Source organism: Anoplopoma fimbria, chromosome 20, assembly GCF_027596085.1.
Source record: "Anoplopoma fimbria isolate UVic2021 breed Golden Eagle Sablefish chromosome 20, Afim_UVic_2022, whole genome shotgun sequence".
NCBI classification, from domain to species: Eukaryota; Metazoa; Chordata; class Actinopteri; order Perciformes; family Anoplopomatidae; genus Anoplopoma; species Anoplopoma fimbria.
The window spans coordinates 26228142-26252480 of record NC_072468.1 but is presented as its reverse complement, the minus strand read 5'-3'; the positions used below and the strand labels follow the sequence as shown (position 1 = coordinate 26252480).

At 36.5% G+C, this 24339-nt stretch overlaps 2 protein-coding genes across 2 annotated transcripts; one reads left to right on the top strand and one right to left on the bottom strand.

Moving 5' to 3' along the window:
• Positions 1–11394: 11394 nt before the first annotated feature.
• mettl6 (methyltransferase 6, methylcytidine) lies at positions 11395–14906 on the bottom strand. Its single transcript, XM_054622083.1, has 6 exons — positions 14842–14906; positions 14184–14723; positions 13519–13653; positions 13093–13263; positions 12693–12834; positions 11395–12153 (listed from the first exon to the last, which is right to left on the bottom strand). Exons 2-6 carry the CDS (start codon positions 14469–14471, stop codon positions 11999–12001), a joined length of 891 nt encoding a protein of 296 aa, XP_054478058.1. The 5' UTR covers positions 14472–14723; positions 14842–14906; the 3' UTR covers positions 11395–11998.
• Positions 14907–15670: 764 nt separating this feature from the next.
• On the top strand, positions 15671–20680 carry eaf1 (ELL associated factor 1). Its single transcript, XM_054622116.1, is given in 8 exon segments — positions 15671–15783; positions 15884–15993; positions 17750–17844; positions 18170–18306; positions 18639–18733; positions 18736–18810; positions 19372–19590; positions 20599–20680. Coding segments are annotated over 7 exon segments (774 nt in total). The 5' UTR covers positions 15671–15783; positions 15884–15890; the 3' UTR covers positions 20649–20680.
• Positions 20681–24339: the final 3659 nt, after the last annotated feature.

Sequence of the window (24339 nt, the reverse complement as noted above, 5' to 3'; positions counted from 1 at the left end):
CTTACGTGTAAAACAGTGGCCTTCCATCCACCGATGACAACGTCCACGAGCAACATGACTGGTAACCACGCACACCAATCCAGATGTTGACAGCACATCCAAATCCACGGACAAAATTCTGTTGGGAAGGAAGTGTAGTTGAAAAACTTTATCCGTTATGGTTAGTGAGATCAACCATAAATAATCTTGCTGCAGGGTAACATTTATATATTAGGTTTATATAAGAAAAATCACAAATACCTCTTCTCTTTCATCATTCAAGATCACCAAATGTGACCCCTTGATTTCACAGTCTTGTCTGGCATACTCCCAAGTGTGTCTCATAGAGGAACGCTGGTAACAGCTGGACATGTATGTCTCCCATCCCAGGGGACAACTTGGGGTGTTCTGGTCTGCTCATGAACAAGCACAGGACAGGACATATCAGGGCAAGATGGGGTAGAAAACGAGGCACAAAAGTACAACACAGGACAGTAGAGGACAACACCAGACAGAAGACAAGACTGGGCAAAAGAGTAGGAGTAAAAACAGTTCAAGATGTGGTCAAAGCAAAAGAGAACAAGACAGGAGAGAACCCAACAAGCTATGACAAGGCAAGACAGGACAGCTACAAGAAAAGGCAGGGGACCAACAAAGTCAGAGAGGTTCTTCCCCTGTGGACTGTGAATGTCTGACAAAAATGTCATGGCAATATATTCAGTATATATCAAAATATTTCAGTCTGCAACCAAATTGGTGGACTTACAGACCAACTGAATGACATTGCCACCCCAAAAAATATACCAATTAATAAAGATTTTGAAAAAGAAACTAACTTACACTCAAGTTCCTTTATCTGATTTTGTTGTTCGATGAGCTGTTGGTTTAACATGTTATTGGTGTCCGTCAGGTGGCTGTTAGTGGCCTGAAGCTCTATGTTTTCATTTTCCAGTTGGTCTTTTAACTGAAGCAGTTGAGTTTTCTCTTGAAGCAGTTTGGCTTTATCTTTAGCAAATTTATTTTTCTCTCGAAGAAGCCGATTCTTCTCTCCAACCAGTTGGTCTTTCTCTCGAACCAGTTGGTCTTTCTCTTGAAGCAGTTTGGCTTTATCTTGGGCCCATTGTGCTTTCTCTCGAACCAGTACATTCTTATCTCGAACCAGTTGGTCTTTCTCTCGAACCAGTTGGTCTTTCTCTTGAAACAAGTTGGTCTTTCTCTCAGTTGGTCTTTCTCTTGAAGCAGTTTGGCTTTATCTTGGGCCCATTGTGCTTTCTCTCGAACCAGTACATTCTTATCTCGAACCAGTTGGTCTTTCTCTCGAACCAGTTGGTCTTTCTCTTGAACCAGTTGGTCTTTCTCTCGAACCAGTTGGTCTTTCTCTTGAAGCAGTTTGGCTTTATCTTGGGCCCATTGTGCTTTCTCTCGAACCAGTGCATTCTTATCTCGAACCAGTTGGTCTTTCTCTTCAACAAGTTGGTCTTTCTCTCGAACCAGTTGGTCTCTCTCTAAAATGAGGAGTCTGATGTCGTCAGCTGACATCATGGTGAAATTGCCAGTAGAGACGTTGTCAGTCCTGTTAAAACACCCAACTAGAAAGGGAAACAGATAAGAAGTTTGTTTTTCTGATGTTTCACCCCCAATGGAATAGTTCAGTGTTCAGCGTACAATTGACACATCTAAGAATTTATTGTTGAAAATGCTGTTTGTTGTCATTTTCTGTTGCAAGTGTTATTATTGTTTATATATACACAGTATATTTATACTTTCTCATGCTTTACAAATGGGTTTTCATTGGCTGGACATAGGATTCACTTCTTGAAATCTGTAATGTTCTTCAACAAGTGTATTTGTTTTTTGTGGTGTGATGTGGAAGGTGGGGGCTGATACTCACCAGCTTGATGACAATATGAGAAATTGAGAACGAACTGTATGATGCACAGCAGGCCAAAGCTGACTCCCACCAGTATGTAGAATTTTGACCGTCCTACAGGGAAGTAAAAATACATACCGCCACCATATTTATATTATCATCATTAGGGAAATGCCATTGATAATGACTTATCAAATCCCAACCGAGACACATGCAGAGGAATCGGAGGACTAGACTGAAATAGTCAGACAAAAACTAAAAGGAAGTGGTTATATTTAAAGATTGAAATGGAAATGTAAAAAAAGATATCACTGATGTCATGTCGTGAATATGTTAGATCCTTGCATTTGATTACTTGTTGCACCCACTTTTTTTTTTTTACTTTAACAGTAGACTTTGAAAGGAACCAATAATACCAATAATGTACATATTCAGTTGAGTAAATGGAAAAATAAAGAATAAGCAGTAATGGAGCAAGTATTCTGATCGGTTACTTATACTTTACTTTTATACTAATACCACACTGTGAAAATACGACACTAGTAAAAGCAAAAGTCCTTCATTTAGAAGTATACATATATAGTATTATCAGCTAAACGTACCTAGAGTACCTAGAGTAAAAGTATTGATAGTGCAGTAAAATGTTCCCTCTTAGCGTTTCACTATTATATCTTATGTTTTCTATTACGGCTGCATTAATGTGTATGTTGCATTGTAACTCCTTTATATCCTGTTGGCTAGTTTAATCTACATCATTGCATCATATTCTATAAATCTTCATATGTTTGTAGCTTCGCTGTCCTGCGAAAACCACAAATCTCAAAAATTAAAAACAGCCTGTTTTCAGCTTTGTGACGATGCATTTTCCAGCTGATCCAAGAGGCTTTTTGAACAGTTTATTTAGCTCCAGAAGTAAGAGCATTATTTCATCACATTAAGGAAAAACTATATCCTTCAGTTTATCACAAACTTTTAACACATTTGGAGATATGTGGTTTTCACTGGACAGGAAGGATGTGAAAAAAATTCATCTGAGAAGTAGAAATATAACATTCCATAAAACAGAAATACTCAAGTAAAGTACAAGTTCATGAAATGTGTGCTTAAATATAGTACCTGAGTAAATTTACTCATATTGCATCATCTGTGGATGAATAATATTGCCCCTAATGGGATTTGTAAGCTATAGACTTTCCACAACACCTTAGAACTTAAGACGTCCCTTAAAGGAGTTACATTTTATAAAAATGTATATTTAAAAATAAGGGTAGAAATGCACCTCACCAAATTGCAAGTCGATTCATATTTACATTTGGATAGTTTGGTTACACGCAAAATTAGAACAATGTATGAATAAGCTTCTTAAAGGAAGCTAGGAAACAAAAACAAAAAAAAGATATATTATGATAAGCTTAACATTGACAACAAATAAAAGCTGCCTATTTGAGGAAAAAATTGAAAAGGTCCGAGGTCACAACAAAGTCAGAAACAGAAAGAAAAAAAAAAGTATAGTAATTGAGTAAATTTTATCATATTTAATTTCTGTGGATGAATAACAATATTGACACTAATGTGATTTGTAAACCATACACTCTCCACAGCAAGGAAGAACTTAAGAGGTCTCTTAAAGGAGTAACATTTTATAAAAATGTATATTTAAAAATAAGGGTAGAAAGGCACCTCACCAAATTGCAGGTCTCTTCATATTTACAATTAGATAGTTTGGTTACATGCAAAATTAGAAAAATGTATGAATAAGCTGCCTTTTACAAAGGGAGCTAGGTAATAGAAAAAATATGATGAGCTTAACCTTGACAACAAATAAAAGCTGCATATATGAGGAAAAAATTGTAAAGGTCGGAGGTCACAACAAAGTCAGAAACTGAAAGAAGTGCTGTAGAATTTCTTTTTACTTACTTAAGATATCTTGACCGTTTTCTCTTTGCTCATCTCTATTCCTGTTTTCAGCAGCTGGTGAGTTGACGTATTGCCTTCTCTCCATTCTTCTCACAGCGACAGTTAAAACCAGCCGTTAGCGAAGGAACCGTTTTGATCAATTGTCTCTGTAACTGGTGTGCATTCCCTATTTATGACTGATAATGATGTAATGCAACAATAACAATGGTGTGAACAACCACGGATATCAAGAAAAAAGGTGTCAATGCAAAACTGGCAACACAGAAGACAGTATTGACTAAACCAAACAAGTCCTTGGTATAAAATAATTAACAATTAACTCCGCCTCCAAATTGAGGTGAACAAACTTTCTATCACCATCAATGTTGACCTTTATTGTTCTAAAACACTCTGTGAGTGTGTTGAGGCTCTTTCTCTGATGCAGGATGACACCGTTAAACCCCACGTCGAGCGTGAAGTGGCCACTGATGAGATAAGACTGATCTTAACCTGGAGCGAGGTGTTACAAGCAACTGCATCGATGTGAGGTTGACAAACATGGTTTTTATTAAAATGCATTGGATGGAATGCCATGAAATTTGGTGCAAAAATTAATTTTCCCCTCAGGAAGGATTGTTGTAACTTTGGTGATCATCTGACTCATGATTTGATCAAAATATCCGTTGTGCGATACTTTGGTTTAAAACTGAATACCTTCAAAACTAAGATATATATATATATGTCTCTTTGCATGTGTCGACAATGTATTTTTAAAGTTATGCTGCTAATTAGTGCAGACAAATGATAACTACAGGAACAAAAATAAAACATTTCTTAGCATAAACATTTATATTTTTGTCCTGTGTCAACTCATCGGGATTAATAAATAAAACAAAATGCAATCACTGCAAATTTTCAACACCAAAGTGAGTTTTAAAATACAAATGTGTCCTTTAAAAATAGCTGGGCATTGTTCCTTAACTTACATCCACTTCATGACTATGACTCCCACAGTGGGGAGTTGTGCCTCACTGCCTGTGCCCACACAGGGTGACATCACGGCGAAACCAAATAAACAGTTTTAACAAAGGAAGAAGATTTTCAGACTTGTAAGGTTCTAATTGTATACGTCTGCTTTCTGTGCTGCCATCACTTCTTGCAAAATTTGTCATTTTTGGTGTTTTTCTTCATCACCTCTCACAACCGTGTGAGTCAACTGTGTGTTAGGTTTAGGCAACAAAACTATGTAATTAGGTTTAGGAAAACTGTCATGAACAGTTAGGTTTAGGAATCAAAACCACGAACAGTCAGGTCAAGGCAACAAAACCAACAGTCAGGTTTAGGCAACAAAACCAACAGTTAGGATCACAGCACTGGGGGACGCTCTAAATAGGTCATCACTTTCAAGAAACCTTTCACTGAGTTGTGTTTCTCAAATTGCTTCAACAAATGAACCCATAAACACACATAACTAAACAACAGACACGGATGGTATTTTGTAGCAATATAAAAATTGTATTATGCAATGGCAAAAACATGTAACAACGGAAAGCGTAACCATCCTAGATCAAAGTAAAGTTTCTGGTGGTCAGAGGGAATGGAAACACTGCATAACACCGTATAACTAAGCTCACAGATACAAACCCTCCACCCACACGGCAGCAGACACACGCGAATCCTGCAGATCATGCATCTCAGGTTATGACACTTTCACTTAACCCTGTGCTGCGGTGCTCGTGTTCATCTTTAGTGTAAGCTCCCAGTGTCTGTGTTGGTGGAGGATGACTTGGCTAACTGGACCTACGGTGCTGTTGTTGGTGGTTCTGTGTGCGTCGTCGGCCAAGGAGGAAAAAGGTTAGTGAACGGCTTCTTTTTTGTTGTTGTTATATGGTGACTTCTTCACACATTCTTTGTTTTCTTCTATCTATCTATCTATCTATCTATCTATCTATCTATCTATCTATCTATCTATATATATATATATATATATATATATATATATATATATATATATATATATATATATATATATACTTGTTTGTGTGGGAAAGTTGATAGGCAAATAGGTAAACCGTGTTTTCCCTTCTGAAAACACTGTTCAGCTCAGTTTCCAGTTGGGAAATAAGGCTCTCCAGAGGACTACAGCAGGAACTTAGCATCAGAAGTTAGTAGTCGTCATTTAGACGTTGTTTTGCTCTTTTCTTTTTGCAGTTTTCTACCCAAGCAGCCATTTTTCTTCACTTTATATTTTAGTCTTACATTGTATTCATAGCTATTTCTGTTCCTGGCCAAGAAAAGTTTGGCACAAAACCAAACAAACTTTGTTTTTTTACACTCACTCTTCGTTATTTGTACATATTAATCAAACAATATTTAACATGTTCATTAGTATGCTTTAGAGGTGCTCGTAGGTGGATTGTGTTACTCTTGGACAGAGCAAGGCTTGCTGTTTTCTGTAGTTTACATACCAAGCTTAGATAACTAGCTTCTGATTGTAGTTGTAAATAAACCGGACAGACATGAGAGTGGTATTAATCTTCTCAACTCTCGACAATAAAGTAAATCAATGAGTATCAATAATTTTAAAGAAAGGGGAATCGGCCTAATAACTGTTTGTCACAGACGTGGCTGTAGTTATTATGTTCGGGTTGTCTGTCCGGTCCATTCTCGTGAAAGCGATATTTCAGGATGAAGAAATTACTTCAAATTTGGCACAAACATCCCCTTTGACTCAATAATGAATTGATTAGATTTTGGTGGTTAAAGGTCAAAGGTGAGGGTCACTTTGAAGGCTTTATCTCAGGAATGCATTGAGGGAATTTCTTCATTTTTTGACAGAAACCTCCACCTTGATTAAAAAATGAACTGATTAAGGAGGTCAAAGGTCACTGTGACGTCACAAAAAACCCTGGGTGTAACTCCAGAATTCATATGCCTATTTTGACAATATCACACAAAAGTCTAATAGGATCAAATGATGTTGTGTTGAAATGTTTGACGGACATGGATGTAAACTGTTGGCTGAGTCATACAACAGCAAGGCTCTAATTCTAGTTTTTACTTGTTTCCTTTGTGCTGCAGTTACCTTGGAGGTCAGCTACCCACAGAGAACCTTCACACCTGCCAGAGGCTCATCGGTCAAACTGTCCTGCGACGCAATTTATGACGTTGAGAACTGTGGCCTGCTGCGAGTTGCATGGTACAAGCTCGCTGTGCAAACTGTTGAGCTGACTGACCCAAACAAGTACTTCACCACCGTTAACGAGACCGATGTGACCGATGCGACCATGAGACGCAGACAGGTGGTGACGGAGATTTTGGACCTGACGCCGAAGGATGACGGCCAATTTCAATGCATGGCAAAGTGTAAGACTGGAGATGAAAATATGGGACATTATATCAACATCAATGTCAAAGGTATTATAATTACATGAACTCTCATTACTTTGAATCTATGTTTTGACATCATATTGGAAATCTCAAAAAGCCTCAACTAATGAATAAAGTTGTGCAGGCTCTATAAAAGCAACTCATCTGAAACAGGGCAACAATCAAATACACTGGTATTAAACCAGTGTGGCCATATTACAGATTGGTCTGTCTCCCACTTTGATACTGACTGATATATCTCAACAACTATTGATTAGCATGGACATGGCATTCATGTTCCCCTGAGGATGAATCCTACTTACTTTCTATATTGCTCCTTTTTTTATTTGTATTATCTTTCTTAACTGGGTACTGTGGAAGGAAAAGAGGTGATAAGATTCAAACTGACTCCTTGTTCTGCTCTGTTCTGTTCTCTTTCAGGCTGATCATCCGGCTGAGTTGGCTTCGTCCACAAACAAGTTGACCACCAGGCTGTATTTCACAAAATCATCACCAGACAAGCCTCATATTTTGTCTATTTTAAGTGAATGGAATAAGTTGAAAACTAACTAAGCTTTATTCCACACCAACAATGTGTGTGTATTTGTATGTCTCATTATAAATCTTCACTTCTTTAGTTCCCTTTGCTCAGCAGATTAAAAGATCCAAATGACTCTACGTTACTTAGATTAAAGTTAGTAACTTCTTGGCATATAAGAACTCAAACAATTGTAGTATCACTTCATTTAACATCACCATCAAATTGTTTTATCTTCTGATTACTAAAATGTGTATTAAACCGGGAAGAAACATCTGGGCCTGAAATGATTTAATATTAATAACTTAGGCTAAATTTATATTTTAATAGTTCTGTTACACTATTATCTAATGACGAACAGTGTGGACTATTGGTAAATCGTAACATTGATTCCTATCTGGATATATATTATAACAATAATAACAACCATCAGTGATTTTGTCATGTACGTATTAGGTGGTATTGTTCTGTGAATATTGGATTTTTGCATGAATGTAATGAAGTATTTGCTTTGTCAGGAACATCATTTGTTATAATTAGATAAAAATAGACTTTCCTGTGTTTGTGATCCATTAACAAATTCATAAGTGATTGATATTTTTGAAAAATTAAAAAAAATGTATTGCATCATAATAAATACAGGATTTGATCCATATTGCTCAACCCTTCATTTGCATCGGGGCAAAGACAGGATGGCAAAAATGATTTGGTTCTGTGCCCAAAGTCAAAAAGATATTCTGTCAGCAACAGAAACCTGCCAGCTCACAGAGAACGCCGACAACAACCAGTCAACAGAACAGACAAAGCCTTCAAGAGCCGATTCTGTCAAGGTGAGAAAAGCCACTGCAGCTACCAACAGCAAAACAAAAGTGCATCAAGGTTGCAACTTGTTTGTAGCAGGCTGAGCAGTCTGCCCTCCTTCAATTTCCTTCTCACTTCTGTGTGAGGGCCAAAAAAACCCCAACTAGAGAGCACAACACCACGAAGTCTCATACTTCAAACAATGTTGATTATTTGTCCGTTAACCAAGATCGGATCATCCTTTAATCCAACTGCCTTCTATTCTTTTCTAAAAATCATTTAACACACAAGCGCTGATAAAAGGTCATAAGAAATTGTAGTCGACTTGCTCTGTCTTACTCATCGAGAATAAACCTGCAGATGTGATTCCCTTTCACCGTGCTACAGTGGAGCAGGCAGTAATGGCCAAACCACAGGAAAGGAAACTGCATCTGTTAAGCGTGTTTCGAAAACATGTTTAAAGTGCACATTCAGAACAAAGCACATTGTGTCCATTGTGCTGTATATCTCAACATCATTTACATTGTTTTCCCAGACCATGTCTCCAAATCACTTTAGCGATGTATGTTGTTAGATAGAATATATATATATATATATATATATATATATATATATATATATATATATATATATATACACACACCTTCTAAATCAATTCTGTTGTATTGACATGCATTAGATTTTACAGCTGTTTATGAAAGTTCCAATACCCCACTGTGATTTCTGACTTAGAGATTTTCTTTCTTTCTTTTACATTTTATATGTATGCCAAATAGGATTGTTTGCTTTAAATGTAAAAAAAATTTTAAGTAAAACAGGGCAATCCTTCTTAACATGTTTAAAATGCATTTGGTCAAACTGTAAAAAGAATTGTTTCCAAGTTGTGATGAGAGGTACCATCAACTCACTGCCTGTTGCGTTCATCTCTCTATGAGGTATTCTCATATCTCATTTCCATTTGTGCTAGATTCGGTCCTGAGGTGAGACGAGGGCGACACGCACACTGAACAGGAAGTCGTATTAGAGCGCGTTCCACACAGAGCCTCCAGCGATTCACACCACAGCGGTCTCATTTAACACCGCCATATCACACTCAAAAAGAACAGCATGAAGTGCGAAAAATAAAGTTTTTTCTTCTTCAGTTGTTTAACCATTTCTATTTGCATTCATGTACATACGGCCTTTAACATTATAGAATCAACCCCTTATAATTTGCCACAACCTTCACCTGTTTAGATCTAGTGGTTAAATGGGGTTTGACTGGTGATAACCAGAGAAAATGCTGTTCAATCTCATTGTTCAATCTCATTGTTCAATCAGCAGAGGATGCAGCCTTTTTCTTTATAGGCCTTTGTTCAAGGTTCAAGGTTATATTTATTGTACATACAGGGTTGTGCAATGAAATTAAGTTGTAGTCCCTTTATGCTACATAAGAAAAAAGACAGCTATTATCTGCAAGGGATGAGGTGGAGTTTAGGAGCCTCACAGCTGTTCTGAAGTCTGTTGGTACGACAGCTGGTACTTCTGTTTCTCTTTCCAGACGGCAGGTCTTTGGCTGCGGTGGGTTTTCCCTTTTAAGAATATTTGGGCTCTTTGCAGGCACCTCTTGTCACCAATATCACTGATGCTCAGTAGATAGGTACCAATGATGTTCTGGGTGATTTTAATAATGCCCTGTGCTGTACCCATCCCATAACAATTTTTTTTACGTCTCCTTAAAAAGGACAATACAAAACGTTTTGTAGCAATGTCTACAAATCACAGACACACTGCTGACTTCCTGCTCATTAGAAAGGCTGCTTGTTTGTTCTTTGTTCATTGTTCTATGTTCTTGTCAAATAATTTGCATGACATGGAATCCTGTGGTTAGTTGGCAACGTTTAAATACGTTATTTACGCATTTAGAAAATTTCTTATCGCTGGATGTCTCTTCCTTTAAATTCAATTTTACTTTAAGGCCAGTACAAACACAAAGCTAGTAAATGTTAAGGTTCAAGGAAATGGTTTAATCTTTCTAATATTTCTTCTACTTTGAATTCATCATTATTGAAGATCAAAAAACATATTTAGCACGGATAGAAAAGGAACACTGAGTTAACAAATACATTATCAAAATCCAAATTCCTCAATGTAATCGACATCAATACATACATCGGTGCTGTAAGTATAAAGGACAGATAGTTTTGGAACAAAATGTCTCCGCTGAGCTGACACAAAATCTGTGAATTCTAAATGAATGACCTGATGAAGAAAACTGTGTTCTGCCCTGAAAACAAGCATAGTTCTGTTTTTAGGTCTACTCATCTCTGACACTGTATCAGGCCTCTTCTATGAGCCAACTGACTTCACAAGAACTTTATGAAGAATAACCGTCGTGAGTAGTGACAGACGGCCTGCAGCACATTAAGGTCCTAACATCGATGATTCTCTGCACTGCTTTGCGAGCTAAACTAAACATTGAAGCCAAGAGCACACTCCTCTGGACGACTTATGCAACGTCAAACCAGAGAAGATGACACATTTAGGGATTGTTTCATGTCATGTATACTGAATATATTGCTCTCTTATGAAGAAAGATTTGGCTTATACATTAGTGTAATAGAATCAGCTAATAGTTAGCTATATCGGATCTACCTCTAAATACTTGTAGAAAATGTGATATTATTGTATCACACAGTTAACTAACACAAAGACATAAATGCGAAACAATTTTTGATAAAAAAAACTGGACTTATTTTAAAGTTTGTCAAGGAAGAGTTGGAGGTTAGATCTGACAACCATCTGATGGTTTTAAGACAATTGGAAACCACCTAAAATTCTACTAGGTTTATTTTGAGAGTCACGTGTAGATGTGTGATTATCTGCCTCTGTGGTTTGCAGCAGGAAGATTTTAAAATAGAACCAAAGTGTGAAATGACACCATTGCGTTGAACACTTTTTTTTTTTTTATGCACAGACAAAGATGTTGAAAAACATTAAAAACGAATTCACATAAAAATCAAACGAACTCACCTCATTCAAAATGATCCCTGTAACTTTAAAACAGGGGGAACAAGGAGAGAAAAGTATATTCAAAAGATCAGTTTGCTCATAAAAGAAAAAAGGTTGAAGGCTCACAGAGAATTTCTCCTCTTGATGCTGAAGGCGGATCAAAGGTTGAAATGTGAAACTGATCTGAAACACTAAATATCGTTCACTGAGATTCACTCTTTATCCGGCTGAGGGACTTGCTGAACAATCATGATCCTGTTGGCACTTCTATGCTTCACCTTTACTTAGATCCACATATTTCCACATGTAAGACTTTCTGTGCAAGCACTGTCTTCAAATGACATCAGTTCATTAGTGGGATGAGGCATTATTGATCTTCCTGCACCACCTCATGGTTTGAAGGATTCACAAACAGCAGTGTGGAGGCACAACCACTGGAATGTTTAGGCCACCAAGGTACATAATAATGTTTTTGCAATCCATTGTAAACCAGGAGATTGAATCTCACGTTTGTCCACAAGTTCAATGAGGTGACAGCAGCGGACCTAGTGACATCAGGAGCTCTGTGATTGGCCGGGTTTGGCGAATTTGCTCTGCAGGAACACTCTGGGAACACAGAGCCCCTCCTTCTTGTTGACCGTCTCTCTGAGGACGTAGTCGTTAGAAACAGACTGGAGGCCGGCGTCTGAGAACAGCTCAGCCAGGAACTCTGGAAGCAGATGACAAGAGCGGAGTGAGACTTCAGGAAGAGGAAACAAAAGGAAGACTGAGGGGTTTTCTAAGGATGTCAAGAAATATGCATAGCGCCTTCGGTCTTCACACCGGACAAGATTTGACGACTGACTGTTGTTTGAAATCGTCCCTGTGTCCTACCCATGTACAAACAGCTGTATAATTCACATAATAAACAGTTGAACTGAATTAATAATTAAATTAAGAACTTGCAGGTATCTGTCTTTATACTATTTTCATACAACACCAACCCCGGGGCAGCCAAGGAAAAGTATGTTTCTGCTAGTTGCAAACTCACGTTTCAAGTGGGCTTTTGTCGTGGAACAAAAGAAGTACAATAAAGATATCCATGACGTTGTGAAGTAGTTAAAAATATCTATCTATCTATCTATCTATCTATCTATCTATCTATCTATCTATCTATCTATCTATCTATCTATCTATCTATCTATCTATCTATCCGTCTCAATGACACTGACAAGCATAAAAATGATTTTCTGGCAGTCGTTTTCTGACCTTTAGAGAAGAAGTAGGATCTGGTTCCGTCCTGGCGCACGTAGAAGTTCTCCCCCAGCTTGCTGCCGGCTTTAAACCGGAGCATGGCGTGGTCGTGCAGGCCGTAGTCCCTGAACAGGACGATGCCCCCGGGCTTCAGCACCTTAAAGCCACATGTATGTTTAATTGCACTGTTTGAACCATCTTGTATTAGGGCTACGAAAAACAGGATCACAAGGTACCACCAGACACATGCAGCACATCTGGCATTTTTTTTTTGATCTTTTTACGATTCATTTGTACACACTAGATTGTGTGTTTTCTAGGCTTGTGAGTGTATATGAATGCGTATTTTAGGGAGAAGAAAACTCCCAATGTTAGTAAGAAAAGATTCTCTCCCCGTGGCCGTCTCATCTCTCACCCTGCTGATGTTCTGCAAAGCCAGCTTCATCTTGTCAGGATGGACGGCCGACAGGACAAAGATCAGAGTGACGACGTCCACGCTGTCCTCCGGCACATTTTCCCTCAGATCATCTTTGGTTAAGTCACACTGGAAGGCACAGCAGCGCTCAGGGCAGTACAGAGGGTTTTGCTGTCAACAGAAGGAGGATGAAGTGGTTTAATTAGTTTTATTTTTAAGGTATTGCGTCATTATTAAGCCAGCAAATTGTACGGCAGAACAACTGAGTTTTGTTCAGCTTACAGGTGTACGTGTGTCATTCTGCGTGATTGTAAAGAAGTGTATCACTAGAAAAGAGCCTGGAGCTCAGGTGACCTACAAAAGTAACAATAGAGAAAGATGATCCACACAGATATTAGATATAGATTCGATGGATGGATTTCTTACTTTGACAAATTCAACAGCTCGCGGTGAGAAGTCACAGGCGTAGGCGAAGATGTTGAGGTCGTCCTCCAGCAGAGGGAAGATGCAGTTTCCCACTCCGCAGCCAGCCTCCAGCAGCACCAGCCTCTGGGACTCAAACTGCAAACCAGGCAGGACAAAGACGACCACAAATATTAAAAACTTCATCCATGTCGAATCCTGCACAGCTCCAGATGAAGAAGTAAGGACCGACACTTTAGGTTTATTCTTTCTTATGGGAAAAAAAAATGTATATATATATATACACACCTTTCTTATGGGAAAAAAATGTATATATATATATACACACCTTTCTGCAGAAAATTCCCAGTATTGGGTGTAAATTGGAATTATAAATAACTACATTGCAGATTGATGGATTATGCCGAAATCATCTGGAACATCTGACGATTTTAAAATATCTCATTTAACGTTCTGTCAAGTTTGTGATTTTGCAGGAAAGCAAAGTCTCTCAAAGAAAAAGCTTTTTTTAAATGAAGTTTGGTGAGATGACAGGGAAACAATGTGAAACAATAAGTAATAACTGTTATATTAATCAGTACCACCAGTAGAATACTAACACGTGGGGTTAAAGAGGAGAAACTTATTTTCCTCTTCTTGAGCTGTGATGTCAGTGCTCTCCTCCTCACCTCTCTGCAGGCCTTCAGCTCTTCAAACTCTCTGGTGGTCCAGTGTCTGTCCTTGAAGAAGTTCGTGGTGTTTCTTTTGTAGAACAGGTCCCAGTTTTTCTGAGCTTCTTTCTCCAACTTCATCAGTCTGAAGTCTGACACCAGAGGCCCCTCCCCTCTGAGACTCAGCTGCTCCTGGGGTAAACATCTGGAGGTGGAGGTCTCTGTCTGCCCACAAGCAGACACTTCATCTCCAGGTGTTGCTGTTTTAATGTCACCTGCAAAACTTTCATTTTTTGACAGAGACATGATGCTTTAAGAAAGTCTCCAGGCTTCCTGTTTCTGCCAGTGACGTCACTATTTAATCAGTAATTCATTAGAAAAAAATATTATTTCAGTTATTTTGATGAGAAATGCAGTAAAAATCAACTTAGTTTTAAAAAAGTCGCATTTTTCCACGTTTGGGGTCCATCTTGTCCGTCAGTTAAATTCGTCCGTGTAGCATTTCAAAATCAGTTCCTCTTCTTACATTTGGTTCCGCTCGTTTTCTACTGAAAACAACTGCGACGCACAATATCAAACAATTGTATTATTTTACATTTAATTTATTTGTGATTTTTTATATATATATATATATATATATTTTTTTCCAGAAAAAATGTAAAATCTCTAACTTAACGTGTTTCGGTGATATTTGATAGCCGGACCAAAACATTCTTCCACATTAGACGTCCATCTTGTCCGTCAGTTAAATTCGTCCGTGTAGCATTTCAAAATCAGTTCCTTTTCTTTAAGGTGGTTCCGCTCGTTTTCTACTGAAATTTTAATTTATTTATGAATGTTTTTTTATATATACAGTACCAGTCAAAAGTTTGGACACACCTTCTCATTCAACTACTTTGAAAAATCTAAAATATAAAACATATTCTGGTTTGTTGAGCATTTGTTTGTTTACCACATAATTCCATATGTGTTCCTTCATAGTTTGGATGTCTTCAATATTAATCTACAATGTAGAAAAAAATAAAAATAAAAATAAAGAAAAACCATTGAATGAGAAGGTGTGTCCAAACTTTTGACTGGTACTGTATATATATATTTATATATAGTCTTTATATATATATATATATATATATATATATATATATATATATAGTATATATATTTATATATATATATATATATATGTCTATATATAGTCTATATATATATATATATATATATATATATATATATATATATATATATATATATAGTCATATATAGTCTATATATATATATTTATATATACAGTCTATACAGTCTATATATATATATATATATATATATATAGTCTATATATATATATATATAGACTATATATATATATATATATATATATATATATATATATATATATATATATATATATATATATATATATATATATATATATATATATATATATATATACAGTCTATATATATTAACGTGTTTCGGTGACATTTGACAGCCGGACCAAACCCGGAAGAGGCTCTGCCATGTGACGGTCGGGTGTTTTGATGTTTTGATGTTTTGCTAACAGGTAGCCACCTTCTTGTTCCCAAACCAGCTGAACCTGCAGGACACAGGTCTGCTCTGGGTATATATACACATACATACACATACATACACATATACACATATATATATATATATTTATACATAAATGTGATTTTTTTCATTGATTCTTTTCAACACAGCGGAGACATGAACGGGAGCACGAACCCGCTGCTGGACAAAGAGGAGCATGTGTTGAAGCTGGGAGAGAGCTTTGAGAAGAGGCCAAAGTCTTCCTTTCACACAATCAGATGTGAGTGTGAGAAGAAAACAACAGGCTTCCTCTGACATCACCCAGGAAGTCATTTGCATAAAGAATTATCATTACACTGCTTCTCCTCATCTGTTGGAATAAATGTTGAATTATGGATTGTGTTCACCACTGTCTGATATCAATGTTTGTTTCATTCATGTTGATACTAGGAAGGAGAAGAAAGGGCTGCTGCAGATTCAGGACACATTTATGGTGCTTCCACATTCGTCTTTGTTTACATTTGCTGCATGTGCATTAAAGCCACTGTACTGTGGTGATGGGCACATCTTTCTCCATTGGAAGATGCATGAATACAGACTCATTTGATATACAGTCTATTTGGACACACCTCATTCAATGTTTTTCTATATATATATATATACACATATATAGTACCATCAGAAGTTTATATCATTCAATGTTTTTTCTTTATTTTATTATATATATATATATATATATATATATATATATATATATACATATATACAGTACCAGTCAAAAGTTTGGACACACCTTCTCATTCAATGTTTTTTTTTATTTATATTTATATATATATATATATATATATATATATATATACAGTACCATTTAGTTTATACATCTCATTCAATGTTTCTTTATTTATATATATTATATATGTTTATATATATATATATATATATATATATAGTACCAGTCAAAGGTTTGGTCACACCTTCTCATTCAATGTATTTTCTTTATTTATTATATATATATTTATATTATTTTATTATATTTTATATATATATATATATACATACACATTATATTTATTATACAGTACCAGTCAAAAGTTTGGACACACCTTCTCATTCAATGTTTTTTCTTTATTTTTATTTTTTTCTACATTGTAGATTAATATTGAAGACATCCAAACTATGAAGGAACACATATGGAATTATGTGGTAAACAAACAAATGCTCAACAAACCAGAATATGTTTTATATTTTAGATTCTTCAAAGTAGTTGAATGAGAAGGTGTGTCCAAACTTTTGACTGGTACTGTAGGAAAAAAATTAAATAATTAGCTGTAAGCATTTAGTTGTTTGTGAGTTAGTTTCATTCTCACACAAAATGCCTTGCTGCACACAAAACCTTTATTTAAACATTGTAAGTGGAAGAGCAAGCAATGCGTTTTGCATATGCTTCATCAGACTTGCTCATGACATATGAAAATAAATCATAAGGTTGTGATTTAATAATGTAATCACAAGCTATATATACTGATCAATATTGTGCAGTGAAACAGAATAACAGTCACGTTGCAGTAAAGCGCAAATGTTGGCTTATAACCGGTTGGTGGATGAAAATTCACAAGAAATTGCTTTACAGAAATGTCAATATGTTTGAGATCATTTAGAAAAACACTTATGCTATTGCATAGTTTGTCCATTAGAGCTTATTTTTACAGTTTAATATGTCCCTAACAATACATATCTGGTCAATTTATGTTATGTGTTCATGTGTTAAAAAAATAGGATATAGGTTGATAAGTCATGATCAGATTTTACACTTTTAATTGGCAATAGCCTATCAGCCTTAAACATAAATCATCGCTCTCTCTCTTCAGATCTTAAAAGTCACAATAAGTATATAATAAAAAAACAATTCTTATTTATCAGCTCTTTTTTATCGCCTACATTTGACGAACACCCGACCCAGTCATACTGCTGCAGTGAGGAGGACTTCTATATTTTTTGTCCTTAAATTGAATCACGTGTGTGTTCTTCGTTTTCAGATGACTTCAAACCGGCGTCTATCGACACAAGCTGCGAGGGAGAGCTGCAAGTCGGGAAAGGAGATGAAGTTACCATCACGTTACCTCACATTCCGGTCAGACTCGTGTTGTTCTTCTTAATCATTCTCTCTGTGAGGAAAGTAGAGCAGGACATTTTATTATTTATTTTTTCTTCCCCTGGTATCAAATTCACTAGACACCTAAGCTATTTCACCAACCCTTTAGCTGCAATGAGTATTATAAGCTACTGTTTGTTGTCAGAAATCCTTTAACACTGAGCAAATGGAAATGTTTTGAAAATAATTATATCAATTCTAATTATTTTGTGTATTAAAAAGATTGTAGTTTGACGAATCTTCTGATTAATCACTCTGCTAAAGAGACATTTTAAAGATATTCATGTGCTTGTCGTTCCTCCAGGGCTCCACGCCTCCCATGACGGTGTTCAAAGGAAACAAGCGGCCGTACCAGAAGGACTGCGTGCTCATCATTAACCACGACACCGGGGAGTTTGTGCTGGAGAAGCTGAGCAGCAGCATCCAAGTCAAGAAAACCAGGTGAGAGGTCAAAGGGCTGAGACCTTCTTTGTCTCCCTCAGGGAAAAACAAATAAAAACACAAGCATCCTCTGTGTATTTTGTTAGATTTCTTTAGCTCCATCTGTGGAAAGTTCACCTAAATTCGGTTTTCAGGATCTTCCCCAAAAGATATTCCTACACTTAATCTGCTGAAGTTGAGAAATGACTAACAGTAGCTGCATCGCCTTTGTGTGTGTGTGTGTGTGTGTGTGTGTGTGTGTGTGTGTGTCTGTGTGTGTGTGTGTGTGTGTGTGTGTGTGTGTGTGTGTGTGTGTGTGTGTGTGTGTGTGTGTGTGTGTGTGTGTGTTTCAGGGCGGAGGGCAGCAGTAAGATCCAGGCCCGGATCGAGCAGCAGTCGGTTCGGTCCGCTCCGCCCAGCTCTCAGTTCCGGGCCCCCACCAAACCCGGGCCGGGGCCAAGACCTCCCCGTCTCCTTCTAAAGACAATCCATCGCCGGAGCCGCAGCTCGACGACATCAAGAGAGGTACGGAGGTCGCATCATAATATGCAATACAATAACTATTCTGTCTCCATATATAATATTTTAGTTAATGTGGATTTTTTACAATTTTTTTTACTTATTTAATATTTTTTGCTGTTTTTTATTACTTATTTACTTATTTATAATACTAGTTATTATCTTGTTTTTTTACTATGTCTCTTGTTTGCACTATCCTCTCTGCTGCTGTGATCCTGTAAATTTCTCCGCTGCGGGACTAATAAAGGATTATCTTATCTTATCTTATCTTATCTTATCTTATCTTATAACCACAACACAAAGAATACATAGTCTATTAGATAATACTTTACTTTAACCCCTGTGTTTAGCATTTATAAGCACTATGTAAACATTAACACCACATAAACATTTATCAGCAGGTACAAGGAGAATTTAAAGTGTTTATTAGTGAGCTGTATTGTTAAAAAAATATCTCCTGTGAAGACATTTTAAAGTATTATTATAAATATATGGATAAACAGCAGAGGAATGACAGGATGGAGCATTAAAAACAAGGCGTGTTAACGGGACCCCTGCTGTCTGCAGAGCTGCGGGCGGAGGTGGAGGTGATCGAGCAGATGAGCAGCAGCGGCTCCAGCAGCTCCTCGGAGTCGGGCAGCGCCTCGGGGAGCGGAGACGACAGCAGCAGCGACGGCGAGCACGACGCCCCCCGACCGCTGAGCCAGGCATCACCCAACCGGCAACCGGCGTTCAACGGAGGAGCCGAGCGGCAGCCGGGAAACAACCAGCTCATGAACACGCTCCGTGAGTATCTACAAGTTATGCTTTACTTTATACATTAAGGTGAGACACTACAGGAAAACACATTGCAAGCATTTTTCATACTCAGGCCATTTTACTTCTATTATAACATTTATTCTTTCAAACATCCAAAATACACTTTTATGTTTTTATATGACTACTTTGTCTGTTTGTGTCTGTAGATTTCTCCTAAATTCACCAAAAGTTACCATTAGATAATGCCTCATTTGTATATTTAAACATAACATTTCAGAAAACTTGTAATACAAAAAATAATCATCTTAATGTCAGTAATCACCTGGTGAAGTTTCATGTTGATATCTATTAGTTATTTTTTTTACCCTATTCACCTGTAGTGTCTTCAACATGTATGTCATTTAACTAAACATATCTTTAAAATGAGTTTTTTCTCAGACTCTGATCCATAAATCTCCACTTCAGTAGCTCTTACATACACCAAACTTTACAGCTTCATTCCTCTCTATATTCTGAAGGTTTCTACAGAGGGGTTTGTTCATATATCATTCATAGTCTGATTTATACAATATTATACTAAATGTACTAAAAACATGGAGAAAGTGATTTTTTTGAATGGTTGTTGACAGTATTTTGTGATTTATGGAGCGTTACAAAGAGATGATAAATCATAAATTCCCTCTGTGAAAACATTTTACTCTAATATGTCAACAAAATGAAACAAGAATTTTGAACCTGACTTATCCAATGTTCTTGAAATGTATTTAAATTAGCACATATTTAAGAAGATAACGCCTCATTTGCATATTTAAACATAATATTTCAGACTAATGTAAGTCATTAACTGAGGATGCTTCATGGTGACATCTATACATTTAAATTAATACCCTATTCACCCTTGCGATTTTTTTTTTTAACTCCTCGGTGCTCAGGCTGGAGATGAACATTGAGATTCAACCTCATTATTAGTTCTCTGAGTCGGTATTTGAATATCGATATCAGGAAACGATGTTCTAACCTGAACTGTCTTCGCAGGAAACGACCTTCAGCTCAGCGAGTCGGGCAGCGACAGCGACGACGACTAAACTCTGCTGGTCAGTCTCTCTCCCCCGCCTCCTCCTCTTCCTCCCCCCTCCCCTCCTCCTCCTCCTCCTCCCCTCCTCCTCCTCCTCCTCCTCCCCTCCTCCTCCTCCTCCGCTGTGATCGCTGACCCCGGCTGTATATCTCGTTTTTACTGTACTTTTGATTTGATTATTTTTTAGTATCTCCTTAAAGCTGGCCAGCCTGGAACTTTAAGAGTGTATATTTTTTTATTAGATGTATATTTTGTTTTTGTATAGCGAGACTTTAGAAAAAAGGAAGAGATGTTTGGGAAGATTATATATATTAGAGTGCACATACTTATTTTTTTGTACTTTAGAGTAGTTCATTTTATCGACTTGTTTCATCTGTTTTTGTTTGGTTTGGTCTTTAACGCTAAGAGAAAGAAGAGATTGTCTTCACCTCCATCACCTCCATCACCTACCTTGTCTGGTTGCAGAAAGCTTCGTCACATCGTTTTTTGTTTTAATCGTTTCACTATGAATACAAAAGTTGAAGAATTGAAGATGACCTGTGCAGCCTTTCATTGTTTTTAACTGTTTGCTGTTTATTTCAATTATGAATCTCACCTTTATTTATTAGAAATGAATAAAGGTACTGTCACGGGATTTGCTGACAAGAATTTTGTCTTTTAAACCAGGGGTCGACAAAAGCATTTGCTTTGGGGCTGCAATAAATTAAATAAATGCCTTGCTTTTAAAAGTTATCACACTACAGACCTAAATCAGTTAAGACATTTCATTGAGAAAATTTGAATTATATTTCTGGCATCTACGGCCAAAATATCTACAATTTGGAGCAAAGTTGCAGGTGTTTAAATCTACATTTTGCGATTCTCTTTTTAAACCACTAGGGGGCAGAAAAGACCACAGAAACACAGACCTGATAGGAATCAGATAATGATGTTGTGGCGAAACACGTGTTAGCAAACAGTTGAATGTGAGTTTGATCTCCACCAACTCCTGAGAGAAACATCTGGCTCCAGGTGTTTGATGAGAGATGAATAGAGTCAAACACACATTCTGTTTCTGAGAATCAAAAACAATCACAAGAGAATCACAGTCGAGCTGCAAAGTTGTGCGTGACCTTAGTGAACACTACATTAATTCCTCCATTATCCTCCTTTTAAACGTCACAGTAAATACCACTGACTCACAGTAGAACCAGTTACAGAGAAATACTGATGATATTTAAGCCCCAACAGTCATTAATCAGACAAAGTTAATCAAAGTTGAAAGTCTGCCATCATGAAATTTCACATATCAATTAATAAAAATAACCTTCAATTATATTTTTAAGTCTGGAAAAAGGAGCTTTATTCTCCTGTTATATTTTTTAGAATAACCACTATGTGTTTCATGTTTGTTTTATCAGTCGTGTCATTCTTCAACCGAACAGAGAACATCTTATTTTTTGATCACACATGTTCATATATGACAGATATTATAGGACCATTTCATGCCTTACAGCAGCTCAGTTGGGAAATAAAAGGTGAATGTGTCATTTTCTGAAAAATGCCAAAGAGTTGAGCTGCCCTTCATCCCGAGCAGAGAGCCGGAGCGTTCAGTCACGTCGGTGTGTAAATGTATTCATGTAGCTTTATCATGTTGTTGTACTTACGAGAAGTGAAGTCAGTCTTCTGCAGTCGCTGGTGTTAGTGAATGTCATTTGGTGCTGGTTGTACAGTATTTCATTATTAATGCAACACAACGACACACAGTCAAAAACACCACTGAAGAGTTTCATTACAAAATGCAAAGTTTAGATTTCAACGATATTTTTTGTAGTTTATGTTTTCTCATCCTGACAAATACAACATTCTGGTGAAAAAGTTTTTCTTATTACAAAAACATTAAATGTAAAGGGATGTTTCTTCCTTTTTATTCCAACAAACGTATCTGTCGTTAGAGTCCTGATCCACTAAGGAGTAGCTATTATTATGATTATTATTATTAGTATTATTATCATTATTATTATTACAACAGGTGCTTTCATTTATTTTACCTTATTTTATTAGACCTCTTATTAACACTTTGTTCTTGAACGTGTACATAATGTATTTATTTCCATTATTAATCAATCTGCTGATTATTTTCTTAATAGAATTATTAGTTGTTTTTTTTTTTTTAAAAAGGTCAGAAAATAGTCAAAAACAATTCCCAAAATATTCAGCTACTGTCATTGAAAACGAACAAAGCCAGCAAGTATTCAGATATGAGAAAAAGGAGCAGGTTAAAAACAAAACATTTAATTTTAACTACAATAATAACTTATTGATTCACCAAATTATGCTCAATTGGCATCTGCTGTTGGGGAATTGTCATAAATGTAATTTGCTTCAGTAAATGTTGTTGTGTAAAAAGTGTTTTCTCTAAGTATTATGTGATTATGTCACGTGATTATGTGACAGTACTATGAACATTAAACATGAAGCATTTTGGAATGAAACCCTTCAATCACACGTTAAATATTCAGTTTCCTATTGTTAAAATCCTAAATGATCTTCTACCATACAGGATGTAACTGTTGGTGTTGGTGTTGTTATATAACACAGCCGTGGTTCTCCAATATCTTCGCTTCATGAGCAAACAGAACTGATGATTGTGAGATATGAGACGCCTGTAAACAGTCACAGATCTACCACACAGTCCTCTGAGCCATAACAGTTTTAAGAATTACACTTCTTAACACAAAGTACCATTTTACTGTGAGTTCTTCTACGTGATAAATGACAAAGGTCTCATGTTCCTCTCTGGTTTTCCCTCTGAAAACACTCCTGTTGTTTATGGACTTTGTTGTGTTCTGTTCTTTAGTTCTCCTGTTTTTGATTTCTTTTAGTTTATGTGAAATATGTTTGTACAAATGTGAAGTGTATTAAAAGCGTGCACATGTATTAAAAATGGTTGAGAATGTTTTTCATTGTGAGAATTGGGTATATTTCTTATTTTGTCCTTAAAGTTCACAGACAAGATGACAGTTTGTTTATTAGTTTCTCGCCCCATGTTACATTGAATTCTTGAAGAAAATGTAGTTTTTCTCTTATGCCTCCATAGTGAATGATAAACCAGAGGAAGTCTTGATGAATTTAAATAATTGGTGGCTGCTTTAATAACAGAAAAACTACATGAAAACATTTAATTACAAACTCTCACGCAGCTCATGCATTGTAATCAAACTCTCATTCATCATTAAACTCACATATTAGTTTAAAACTGATGTTTTGATATAGTTTTGCTGTTGTTTAACCCCCATTTTACTTCTATACTTCAAGACTTTTCTCGCTTTTTTTCTCCAATAATTCAAGGTAACACAGGGTGAGTGTTTGATATACAAATTGGGTGAAGTATTATGAAGTATTTCAGTGAGGCTATGGATTGTAAGTACACATGGCATCGATATATCATGGGAGCCACAAGATCTGTGTTTGATCAGTTTGTGTTTGCAAAAGTAAATGAAACACATACCGCATAACCGCAACGTCCACGGTTCAATTCTCCAGCCAGGAGACTTTGTTGCATGTCAGAAATAATCTTCAATAGATTATTTCACTTTAGATGCAGAAGAAAAAAACTGCTCCTTTAAACATTTTGAGCAGTGTTTTCTAACCTTTCTTTTTTAAAAACACTTAAAATGAAGCTATATTTTCTTGCAGACGCCTCGTCAGATGTTTCACGT

Coding starts and splice junctions, on each gene's coding strand:
- mettl6 (XM_054622083.1), bottom strand. CDS start 14,471: ATGTCTCTGTCAAAAAATGAAAGTTTTGCAGGTGACATTAAAACAGCA. Junction 13,264..13,518: donor GAGCTGTTGAATTTGTCAAA/GTAAGAAATCCA, acceptor TTCTGTTGACAG/CAAAACCCTCTGTACTGCCC. Junction 12,154..12,692: donor ATCCTACTTCTTCTCTAAAG/GTCAGAAAACGA, acceptor ATCTGCTTCCAG/AGTTCCTGGCTGAGCTGTTC.